The sequence below is a fragment of the Zingiber officinale genome, chromosome 1A, assembly GCF_018446385.1.
Source record: "Zingiber officinale cultivar Zhangliang chromosome 1A, Zo_v1.1, whole genome shotgun sequence".
NCBI classification, from domain to species: Eukaryota; Viridiplantae; Streptophyta; class Magnoliopsida; order Zingiberales; family Zingiberaceae; genus Zingiber; species Zingiber officinale.
Window position 1 is genome coordinate 152456784 of NC_055987.1, and position 12701 is coordinate 152469484.

The 12701-nt window shown below is 39.3% G+C and overlaps 2 protein-coding genes across 4 annotated transcripts; both read left to right on the forward strand.

The window, feature by feature from the left end:
* The first annotated feature begins 350 nt into the window (after positions 1-350).
* On the forward strand, positions 351-2822 carry LOC122037997 (transcription factor BEE 1-like). Of its 3 annotated transcripts, none has more exons than XM_042597527.1 (6): positions 351-829; positions 917-1036; positions 1231-1296; positions 1374-1442; positions 1739-1816; positions 2409-2822. In XM_042597527.1, exons 1-6 carry the CDS (start codon positions 419-421, stop codon positions 2490-2492), a joined length of 828 nt encoding a protein of 275 aa, XP_042453461.1. In that variant the 5' UTR covers positions 351-418; the 3' UTR covers positions 2493-2822. The 3 variants fall into 3 exon arrangements, with proteins under 3 accessions (XP_042453461.1, XP_042453459.1, XP_042453460.1); XM_042597525.1 differs by having other exon boundaries at positions 360-829; positions 911-1036; XM_042597526.1 differs by having other exon boundaries at positions 360-829; positions 911-1036; positions 1739-1810.
* A 6553-nt stretch (positions 2823-9375) lies between these two features.
* Positions 9376-10936, forward strand: LOC122011284 (transcription factor MYB62-like). Its single transcript, XM_042567675.1, has 3 exons — positions 9376-9915; positions 10012-10141; positions 10225-10936. The coding sequence occupies exons 1-3, from the start codon at positions 9765-9767 to the stop codon at positions 10817-10819; spliced, it is 876 nt and encodes a 291-aa protein (XP_042423609.1). The 5' UTR covers positions 9376-9764; the 3' UTR covers positions 10820-10936.
* The last annotated feature ends 1765 nt before the right edge of the window (positions 10937-12701 follow it).

Sequence of the window (12701 nt, forward strand, 5' to 3'; positions counted from 1 at the left end):
GAGAGGAGCATAAGAACGAGCTGGCCAATCAAGCATTTTGCACACAAAGATTGACACAAATCATGATTATAATTAACTTGAAAATAACACAGTTACAAAGGCTACTTCATTATATGTTAAAACTTGACCAATCAGATATCATGATCACTGGAGTTGTGAAATCCATGATATTCTCTGACATGTATTGCACAAGAATTTGTCTACCTCAACAACTATCCATAACGGAATCCCAATTAAAATATTATCATCATATGAACCTAATTTCAGTGGAAATACTTTGCAAGGATGACCCACATAAACATCAGCCACCAAGCTAGTTGTGCCACTTATCCACCTAAAACCAAATGGAGAGACCTTTAAAGGGGCCAGCTTCTCCTCTACCTCCATTGCTTCTCACACTTTATTCGGTTCCTATTACATGTCCTGTTCCACTTCCATGGGAGAGTCTCTCGAGGAATTCGACTACCTTAGGCATTCCTTTCCTTTCATGGAATTGGAACAAGATTTTGAGCTGACGAGCCAACTTTCTGAGTTCGATGGCGCTGTAATAGAGAATCAGTGCATAGGGTCGACGGATTGCTCGAATAATTACTACTTGCCCCATCAGGAGTTTGCAATGCCAATTATCAAGAACTTCTCAAGCTTCTTGCCGCCCGTAGAATGTCAACAGCCTATTTTAAAGCAGCAGCCTGTCTTAGGTTCAATTGGAGAGCACATCCATGAAGAAAGGAAAAGGAAGACAATGGCGGCACCATATAGTAATTCTGAGCTTGGTTCAGAGCTTTTCTCAGAGGCTGGATTGACAGAAATCAAGACTAAGAAGATGAATGTATGTGAAATAGGCTATTATTTGTACTTAGATTGGAAGCTTCTGAATGTGTGTGTTTTTTTTTACCGATTTCTCTTTCAGTTTCAGGGCTCAGGGAGTGGGAAGAGTCACAAATGCAATTCAAACGAAAAGAACAACCAAAAAGAGGTGGTTCATGTAAGGGCAAGAAGAGGCCAAGCCTCTGACAACCATAGCCTAGCTGAGAGGGTAGGCAAGTTGTTTCAATGCACTAAAATTCAGTCCCCTGATAGCTTATGTGGTAGGATCATATTACTTATATCTATCTATATATGTGGAAAAAAAAAATATGATAGTTTCATAAATAAATAAAAAGAGAGAGAAACAAAACTCGCAGTATTAACATGTAATAGGTCCATTTCAATAAGCTTGTACGGTTGCAGGAGAGAAGAAAGAAGATAAATGAAAGAATGAGGTGTTTACAAGATCATGTTCCAGGATGTAACAAGGTATTACATCAAAGAAATCTCAGACCCAATGGTACAGTCAAAAAATTTCCTTCGATTTAACCTCTAAGTCATGACAGATGATGGGCACGGCAAGGATTCTGGATGAGATAATCAGTTATGTGCAATCACTGCAGAACCAAGTTGAGGTATTACTTTTCGTTTGTTCAAAAAAGTATTAATTTCTTTATTGAAAATACTGGTAGGAAAGCTTAAATTGTTAAAAGTCCCCTAGTTCAGTCAGACAATGCTTCAACATAGACCAGATACACAATGACTCAGCTAACCCACAAGCTTTGCACATAGTGAGCTAGGGGACAAGGTAGAGTTCAACTTATGGTACATGCTAGACACCATCCATGTGATTAGGCAAAGTAGCAAGGACAAATATATTTATGGTTTGACTATTCACAATCACCATGCCTAATTGTGGTACCTGATGCAGTTTCTCTCAATGGAACTCTCGGCCGCTAGCTATTTTCATGACTACAGACTAGGCGCCGGATCTCCTTCAAAGGTACAGGTAAACGCCCTTATAAGCAGGAACTAAAAGTTTACCTTGTTCTTATGCTGCCCAGACCGAAAGAAGAGCAGAAAAAATTGTTCATTTAAGAAAATTTGGCAAAGAAAAATCAAACAAGTCAAGAAAGTTATACAGGACTCTGATTTCTTGTCACTTTTTGACTGGATAAAGAATCCTATGTAGGAGTTTAACTACCTAGTACTAGTGATAACATTAAAAATGGATAGTCTCAGATTCAGTAAAAATTATCAAAAGAGATCATAGATGAATTAGTAAAGTGTAAGCGATTATCCTATTAAGTTTATGGCAAACAACGTAGAAACTAGACGATATCATCATTATATGGGAAGATATTGGAAAACTAATTAAGATGAAACTTATATGAGACGTGAGAGCAAATTAAGGATCATTAGCTCCAGTCCCGTCTCAGAAGGGATACACCAAAGAAAAGAATCCAACCTTTGTTATGAACATATGAACCTTATCACCGTGCACATGCATGATTTTTAATGATTGACCTGTCTATGCTTGCTAGAAAATGAGTGGGGTCAATAATTGAAGGTGCCATGTAAATCCGTCGTCACCTTTGCAGGTAGGTAAAGCAGATGGGGAACAAGAACAAAGACTGAAGGGGGTCGTGGAGGGGCATGGGGATTGCACTAGCTTCCACCCATGAGTGTCCTTTTGACTCTTTTGGTCTCTTGGCTTTACCATGTCCGTGACCACATACATCGCCCCTAATCCAGCCCGGGAGATGTCTGTCCCCCACAGCCCATGCATGGCACAGAACGGGGGCACATGAGCTACATACTTTTGTGTGCTCAAGTGTGGGCCTTTGAACAAACTCAAACCGAACTGTTCTTATCTCTTTGTTTTGTATCTTGTTCAGTTACCCTTTTCACTTGTTCATCATGTATTCAGTATCTCTCGCTACCATTACCCTAATAATATTTTAGACTGTTAAACTCTGTTGTATAGTCGATAATCAAGAAGCTAGTTCATCTCACCTGGTTAACTGAATTCACATTGGGCCTCGGCCTATTACTGACCCAATGGCGCCATAACTGTTCTTAGCTTTCGAGTCTCATTAATTAATCCCTTGCATTGTATTAGTGGGGTTTAAACTAATTAACACGCTCCATCATGTAAAGTTCAATGCACTCAACATTCCACAATGTGCCTTAATCGAGCTTCCAAGCTCTGACCTAGAAGGCTGATTGGCCATAATATATTTTCTTCTTTATTTCTTCGAAAGAAAATCTAGTAAGTAATTCATTAAATCATCCAAATGGTTTTGTGCGTTTGCCAAGCAACAAGAAAGCTTTGAGATGCAAATGTTATATATAAACTATGTAAAATTGTTAATAATCAGGCAATTAAGGTGATGCAATTAGGAAGAGTACAACCACTAAGTGAAGGTTTGGTCATCACCTCCATCAGCATCATCACTACATATATAGATCAATCTAACCTATGAGTTTTAGACTCTAGACTCTTACAACGCACTGAGAATGAAAATTAAACATTGGGGAAGAGGAAATGGAGCTTTCTTTTTCAATCTTAATTTGGAGGCAATGGGGAATCAAAATAATAAAACTAGTTTTGGATTGATTAGGAGACGACGCAAGCCTCGAAGTGAATGGAAAACATGCATGTCAAATATCGTCACACCTAGGAGCCAATTTATTTGCTTAGGCTTACAACTGTTCAACTAAAAGAGCAGTTAACACTATACCAATTAATTAATTAATAATAACGATAGAAATTAAGAGAAGAAAAAAATTAACTATATTATTATATCTCAAAATTGATACAGAATATAAGGTCTTATATAGTTAAGTTAAGAAACCTTAAACTCTATAAAAAAAAAAAAGGAAAAAGTTCAAATTACCCTAAAAGCTATAAACAAATAAATATATAATCTAGCATTCCCCCTCTATGCTACAGTTGGAAGCATTGAGAGTTTGTCAGGTAAGAAACCAAAACGTGAAGCGGAATGTGACTTAGTAAATATATTAGCAATATGTAGCTTTGAAGGAACAAAAAGCAATGTAATGGTGTCAATTTGAAGATGATGATGAGTAATGTGACAATCAATTTCAATATGTTTCGTCTGCTCATGAAAAACTGAATTGTGTGTAATTTGAATAGCATTCTGATTATCACAATATAACGGAGTAAGTTGATGAAGAGAGACACTCATATCCGCAAGAAACCAACGCAACCAAACTATCTTACAAGTAGTTGAGACCATGGTGTGATACTTAGCTTCTATGGAAGATCTAGAAAAAATATTTTACTTTTTACTCTTTCAAAAAATGAGGGAATCACCAAAAAAAAATGCAAAAGCCGGTGGTAGATTTGCAATCCATGTATAGGATCACCAGTCCAATCCGCATTAGAGTATACACGCAGCTCAAGAGATGAAGTAGAAGGAAATAAAAGGCTTTGAAATTGAGTGCCCCGAAGATACTTGAGAATATGAAGAATAGTAGCCCAATGAACTGTAGTTGGTGCAGCGACAAATTAACTAACCACATGAACAGCATACACAATATCTAGACGAGTCATGGTGAGATAAACCAAGCTTCCAACAATAGTTATGTACAAACTAGGATCTGGCAAAGGTGAGCTATCAGATGAAGAATATCGAACATTAGTCTTAATAGGAATATCAACTACTCTATTACCAGTAAGATGAGCACGCTCAAACAAATTAGATATATATACTTTGACTGAGATAAAAGATAATCTTTCGTGGAATAAGCAACCTTAATGCCCAGAAAGTAGCGTAGTATACCCAAGTCTTTCATAGCAAAACAATGGTTCAGATTCAAGAAAGCAATTCCATCAGAATCATCACCAGTAATAATCATGTCATCAACATATAATGATAAAAGAATACAACCTGCACTCGTACATCTGACAAACAATATTGAATCATGATTACTAGGATGAAAACCAAACGAAGTAATCACTGTAAAGAACTTCTAAACCAAGCACGAGGTGTTTGAGACCATAAAGCGCTTTACAAAGCCTGCAAACTTCACTGGGTTTGTGTGAAATACCAGGAGGAGGCGTCATATAAATTTCTTCATGAAAATCACCATCTAGAAATACATTCTTGGCATCCATCTGAGATATTCTCCATCAACAAACAGAAGCAACAACAATCAGAGTACGAACAGTTGTCATTTTTGCAACAAGAGCAAATATTTTTTTATAATCCATATCATACTCCTGAGAATAACCTTTAGCAACAAGACGAGTTTTGTATCGTTCAATAGATCCATCAGATTTAGTTTGATCTTATATACCCAACGAGAACCAATAGTATGTTTTCATAGTGGCAATGGAACCAAATCTCATGTATGACTCTGATGCAAAGCAATTAGCTCCTCAGCCATAGCACTCTGCCAAAGTGGATTACAAATAGTTTCTCTATAGGATTCAGGCTCAGAAAGATAATGAATAGATGCAACAAAAGAACTACAATAACAAGAGTAAGTAAAATCTGATAGTTTAGTAGACTTACGAACACGAGTGAATTGACGATGGTAGAGAGAAGGATCATCCGCAACCTCAGGAGATAATTGGGTAGTTACAGAAGGAGGAACATGTGGAGCGAATATCTCGAGAACCAAAGTACCATATTCAATTGAACTACCAGTAGGATTTGTGGGTGAATCTTCCTCAGTATCGGTATTGAAAAAATCAATGCAAAGAAGATCTGACTTTGTCATATTATACGAACTAGCCGGAATAGAAAAAAAATAGAATATGCTTAAGAAACACAACATGACAAGAGGCATACAATTTTTGACTAATAGGATCAAAGCAACGATATCCTTTTTGACTAACATCATTACTCAGAAAGACACAAAGAGCAGACCGAGAAGCTAACTTATTACGCTCTGCATGTGGACGAAGGGCAAATCAAGTACAACAAAAAACACGCAAAGAGGAATAGACAGGAACATACCCATATAATTTTTCAAAATGTGACAAACATGAATTGTGTGAAATTGGAATTCTATTATTTACATGAGCATCAGGAAGGATTGTTTCCCCCAAAAGGCACTAGGAACATTGGCAAACAATAAAAATGAACGGGATGTTTCAACAAGATGTCTATGTTTCCATTCAACCACGTCATTTTGTTCAAGAGTATTTGTACACGGAGTTTGATGAATAGTACCATCAGAAGCAAGTATGTGAAAATTGATTCGAAGTGTATTTACCCCCAAATAACAACGAAAACACTTTATGATACTAGAATGTTGAGTTTTCACAAGAGCTCTAAAATTATTAAAAATTGTAAGATAATCAGACCTGTGTTTCATAAGATAGACCCAAGAGTAACGAGTGCAATCATCAATAAACGAAATATAATACCTTGACCCCCCCTTTGTAGGAATAGGAAAAGGTCCCCATACATCAGAATGGATAAGATCAAATGGAGCAAAAGAAAAAAATGACTTTTAGAAAATAGTAAGACAGAAAATTTAGCTAGTTTACAACCACTACAATCAGAAATATCAAAACTTTTTAAAGGTCATAATGCTCCTGTAAAGGCTAAAAACTGCAAACGAGATGCTAAAACATGACCTAAGCAAGAGTACCACAAATAAAAATCTTCTAACGACTCAGATGAAAAGATGATAAATCCACACTCGAATCTACAACTTCTGATAATTTGAGTCGATCTAAAACATAGAGTACTCCTTACTTATGGTCTGTCCTAATCAGTCTCTGAGATTGCAGGTCCTGAACATAACAATTGGATGAAGAAAAAAGACTAGATATCCAGACTCACATAATTGACTAACAGAAATAAGATTTAAAGTAAGTCTTGGAATATAATAAACATTAGTAAGAAATAACGAAGATGTAACAATTGAACCAACACATACTAATAACATAGGAGTACCATCAGTAGCCACAATATATATAGATGAACTAAGAGAAAAAAAAACAAAAGATGACAAATTGGATGACATATGTGTTGGTGCAATATTCCTCAAGTCAAGGTTGACCTGGTTGACCAAGCTTGAGTCTTGGTTTGGATTTCGATGTTTGACAATGCAAGGTTGATTGAAGAAAAGTCAAGTAAGTCAAGGATGACCGGATACTTGACTGGGAAGTCCTAGTGAGTGAAGCTAGGCAGGAGAAAAATCCTGGTGAGTGAAGCCAGGTGAAAGACCTAGTGAGTGAAGCTAGGCAATTGAGAAAGTCCTGGTGAGTGAAGCCAGGCAAGAGAAATCCAGATGGGTCAAGGTTGACCAGACATCTGGTGAGAGTCCAAGTAGGTCAAAGGGATTGACCGGATACTTGGCACGAGGAAGAAAAGTCCAAGTAGGTCTTAGGGAGTGACCGGATACTTGACAAGAAGAGAAAAGTCCAAGTGGGTCAAAGGGATTGACCAGACACTTGGTGAGAGAGTCCTAGCTGGTCAAGGGTGACCGGATGCTAGGTCTTATGTACCAACAAGTCATGGTTGACTAGATGTTGGTTTAGGGGGCTTTGGGCTTGGTTTTGGGCAAAAACCAAGATCTGGATTGATCAGCCGATTAATCCAACAGGTTTGGATTGATCCGTGGATTGATCCAGCAGGTTTGGATTGATCCGTGGATCGATCCAGCAGATCTGGATCGATCAGTGGATCGATCCAGAAGATCTGGATCGATCGGCCGATCGATCCGGTGAGTCCCCGCGAACAGAACCCCTCTGGATCGATCGGTGGATCGATCTAGAGGTCCAAATCGATCAGTGGATCGATTGGGACGCTGCTGCTTCGCGCGATAAGCGCTGGATCGATCCGTGGATCGATCCGAGGATCGATCCAGGCGCTCTGGATCGATCCGTGGATCGATCCAAAGCCTCCCCGATCGATTGGGAGCATTCCAATCGATCGGGATTCGACCGTTAGCGTCGATTTAAGCAGCAGGCGTTCATTTCCTTCGGCAGAACTTCACCGATTCATTCCAGATTCAACACAGCTCCTCCCCAGCACTCTCTAAGCTCATCACCGCCAGTTCTTGAAGGTTCTTGGAGGTTCATCCAAGTCAAGAGGCGAGTTGCAACGAGAAGAAGAAGAAGCTAGGGTTTTTACTGCATCTCTTGTAAGCTTTTGCTTATTCTTTACTACCCTTTCTTCTACTTGTATTGAGAGACTTGTAGGGCTTCTCCGCCTTCGGTAGTTACCGAAAAGGAGTGTTTATTAGTGGAGGTGTGTGTGTGTGTGTGCGTGGATCCTTGGACTAGTCACCTCTTGTGAGGTGGATACCAAGTAAAATCCTATTATTAGCATTGTTGTAGTTTGTTTCTTTGTATTCCGCTGCGCATCACTTTGAAGAAACAAGCAACGAAGCACGACGAGCACCCCCCCCCTCTAGCTACTTTTCGGTCCTAACAATATGATGGGAGGCACCAAAGTCCAAATTCTACAAGGATGAAGATATATCGAAATACCATACGACAACAAATCTATATGAGAGGAAGCTGGCATGGCAGAGGGTTGTGAAGTAAGGAACTGTTGAAACTACTCAAACATATATAAATCAGATTTCCATAAGGCATTTGCACGACCAGGCATGATGATAGAACGAATAATTCTTAGAATAACTAAACTATAAGGATACATATTTGTATGATCCGTAAAAACTGATATCAGGACGACCTGTGATCACACAAATAATCTGAGACAAAAAAGGATGTTAAATATAGAAATCAGTAGCACAGAGCGTCGGTGTCAAAATCAGTAGAAAATGACATTGGCACCGAAATCAATAGAAGCAGTAGGAGACAACAGCGACAACAGAAAATAATAACAAGGGGAGGTAAAAAAAAATTAGATTAGAGAAAAAGAACCACTCTGATACCATGTAGAAATTAAGAGAAGAAAAAAACTAATCATATTATTAGATCTCACAATTGATACGGAGTATAAGATCTTATATAGTTAAATTAAGAAACCCTAAACTCTATACAAAAAAAGGAAAAAATTCAAATGATCCTAAAAGCTATAAACAAATAAATATATAATCTAACTGTAACTACCAATGGTGGAGCCAGCCCGGATTTACTACTCAGACTGATCTCAAGATGTGGGTTACAAGCGTTGAAGTAGATCATCGTCAACGTCATTGTTTCGGACTAGTCGTCGAATCCAACGTCGCCACCCCGGGTTAGCCGTGAACGCCGAGGTTGCCGCCCTAAGCTAGCCGCCCATTTTCCTCATTTTTTTTCCCCTTTCTTCCATTGTAATTCCTTTCTCACTGTCGTTGGCTACCCAAGTTGTAGCCCGGGTAGTCATTAACGTGGCTCGGCGCCTTTGGTAACAACGCACAAGAGCCAAAAGATTCATCTTGATCCACCTTCTTTTAGCTCTGTTTGCTTGTTAAGCGTGGAGATGAACGATTCATTCTCCTTGGGTCTTCAATTTGAAGGGCGACTCGAGCACCAAACTGTGCATTGAACATCTTCAAGGAGATGATTCTACGGTTTGATTCCCACCGAGTACTGGTTACACGACACCCGGCTTCCCCTCCCCAGGCCTCCCATCATTATCCCAACTCTGGAAACTGCAAGTTTTTGACCGGACTCCAAAAATTCCTTCCTTCTCAATTCAACGCCAATAGGTATCGCACACCTTCTGATAGCTAGCTAGCTAGCTAGCCATCTATCCTGGCATGCCACTTCCACCCTAAGCCTACTAAAATTCCTTCCCTATATAACTTGTAAACTCAGCCTTCTCCCCTATTGATTATATGACTCTCTTTCTCTCGATTTTGTTCTTTTTCTCATTCGCATAGCCGCCTGCGCGCTGATGATAAATCCCTGGCCCGACCTACACACACGCATAATTAATTAGGGAGCCTTTTTAGCTATCTACGAGCTAGTTGCAGCTGCGGATGCAGCTACAGCTACAACTACGGCAAGAATAATAATGTCCGGTAAAAGTAGTTCATCATCCATCATCCAATGTCAGGAGATGGAGCTACGGAGAGGCCCCTGGACTCTAGAGGAGGACAATCTCCTCATCCACTACATTGCCTGCCACGGCGAAGGTCGCTGGAATCTCCTCGCTAGGTCCTCAGGTCAAGTGACGCTCAACCTAAGTTCCTAGCTAATACCTGCAAATTTCCTCTCCTGATATATATATAATCTGTTTATATATATATTACTATATATAGGGCTGAAGAGAACCGGCAAGAGCTGCCGTCTCCGGTGGTTGAATTATCTTAAGCCGGACATAAAGCGCGGCAATCTCTCCCCTGAGGAGCAACTGTTAATCCTCGAACTCCACTCCAAGTGGGGCAACAGGTAGTTGATCGATGTGAATTATTGTATATGTATATATGTATATATGCAGTTGCTTTGTTAATTCTCTCTCTCTCTCTCTGCAGATGGTCGCGGATCGCGCAGTATTTACCAGGGAGAACCGACAACGAGATCAAGAACTACTGGCGGACGCGGGTGCAGAAGCAGGCGCGGCAGCTGCGGGTCGACGCCAACAGCAGCGTCTTCCACGACGCTGTCCGCTGCTACTGGATGCCGCGGCTGCTGGAGAAGACCTCCGCCGCCACCGCCGCTCACTCTTTGCAGTATTCCTCACTGGACCCACCCGATCCTCCTCCTCCTCCTCCTCCTCCTCCTCCTCCTCAGTTTTTTCCTCATCAAGAATCAACCTCCCAGTCATCCCGCAACCGCGACGACTCCCAACTGATCATGATCCCTAGCTTGCCCCAATTCGCCTGCAGCATTCAGCACGAGCTCGACCCGTTTCAAAGTAATTATACGCATGGCTATGGATCGGAACCCACCACGGCCACGTCGGACACTGTCAGCTTTGATCCGGCCTTCAATAATTACACCGGCTGCAAAAGTAATGGCCATGAGGAAAGCGTTTGGGATGTGGATGAACTCTATGGCATGTTGAGAGGCTACATGGAATATAAGGTAGAAGAAGATCATTCCCTCCGTTGGAACTTTGGAGATTAGTTAATCAGTAGGTATAATTAGTGTAACTCGAGTCCTTAATTGTGATCTAGTGTGATTGTCACGAACATATATATATATATGATTTTATTCTATTTTTGAAGACAAATTTTCTTGCTAGCTAGCTCCATCGATGCTAAGTCAATCATGAAAACCAACAACATGCACTTGATGTGCCAGCCAGTGATCATGCAACAGTGCAGTGCACCTTCAAACAAATAGTAAACTCATGATTCCTGTAGTTGGATTAAAAGCGAATATGTAAAGGGTAGGGAGCACGTGAGAAGAACGTGAACGTCGTAGAGCTTTGATTCGAAGGGTTTCTTTTCTATCCAATTCTTTCGAACCCACCATAAATCGAATTTTAGTGTTTTGACTGACATGCCATATATGCATATATATTTGGTTTATTTGAATTTGAAAGACAAACTAATCGAAAGAATTTCCATGTCCTAAACTTGTTTGAATTTAGGGTTATGTTATTACTAAATGACTAAATGCTAATCTAACAAAAATCATGATTTTGAGATTATCTGAAGGAACTAAAAGCCAACCAATCGAGTGGATTTGGTTTGTAGCTGTTGCAATGAGTTAATATACTGACAAAAAATAATAAATTGAGTTCTGATTTGACTAATACTCTAGTTGATTAAATCAATATCATCTATGGATCGCTCATTTTTTTTATAAAAAAAAATTGAGCAGGTGTTAATCATGAATGCTTGTCATGTTAATGTGACATATGTAGGAAGAAGAAGGAAAAAAATTATAAATATATTGACAGTGAACGTTAGATGGCAAGATACAAATGTCAAATAGAATGACTTGTGATGTGTATTTATAATAAATAAGAATTATTAGCATTTCCTATCATTGATGAAAGCTTTTAAGCTTTTATGCCATTTCTAAAGGCACATTTAACCCTTAAAATTAGACCTTTTTTTTTTAAGTCTGGCCAAATTAGGATAGGATGTGATGCAATAAGTTGGAGAATCAAACTAATCAAAATCTTTACTAAAGAATGTTAAAGATTATATTAGGAGCCTTCGCATGAATACATGTAAAATAGCATTTAGATTAAAACCTACTCTTTTCTTAGATGTATAGGTCTGATGATTCAGGAGTTTTACATTGAGCCCCTGAATTTAGAGAAATAGAAGAAGAAAAATATGGAGTCACTTTAAGACTACACTTAGCAAGTGGAGGTGCATGCACTTTGATGAGAAAAAAGAAAAGTTTTCAAAAAGCAAGTGGAGATCGATAGCGTGCATAGCCATTCTAAATAAATTTTAAAAAAATGAACACATTATATAAAAGAGAATAACAACTTTTTCTTTCATTTCAGGCTTTCATTGTCAAGTAGACGCGTGAAGAGACTAAACTCTTAAGAGAGGCCACATTCATGTAGCGTCGTCAATTAGTACGTATAGGTGAGGCAACTAGGAGAGATTCCCACCTATCTGGAAGGAATAGGTATCCATGTAAGTCAATTATCTCCCTTAGGCCTTAGCCACCTCAAATAACTACTGCACGTGTATGTAGCTAGCTGAGGCCTCAATAACTTTGTTTTTGTACTTTGTTACGGACCATGGATAATTTAGGAGAGAGCTTTAACCACTGCTGCAGCCTTGGCAGGAGACAGATAAATGTGCAGTAGGTCGACTGTTCATGTATCTATTGTCGAATCCAGCTCTTTTTCTTATTTTTTTTGGTCATTGAGTCTCACTGGAGGACACAGTAGCAAAGTGGGGATCACTCATCTAGAGCTCATAGATCTTGTAGGCTTTCGTGTCGCACTGATTGGTGGAAGATAGATTTATTCTGAAGCTGTCTTTTTCGAAAAAAACAATTGCAGAATGCAGATGAGATGAGAGTATTCTATTCA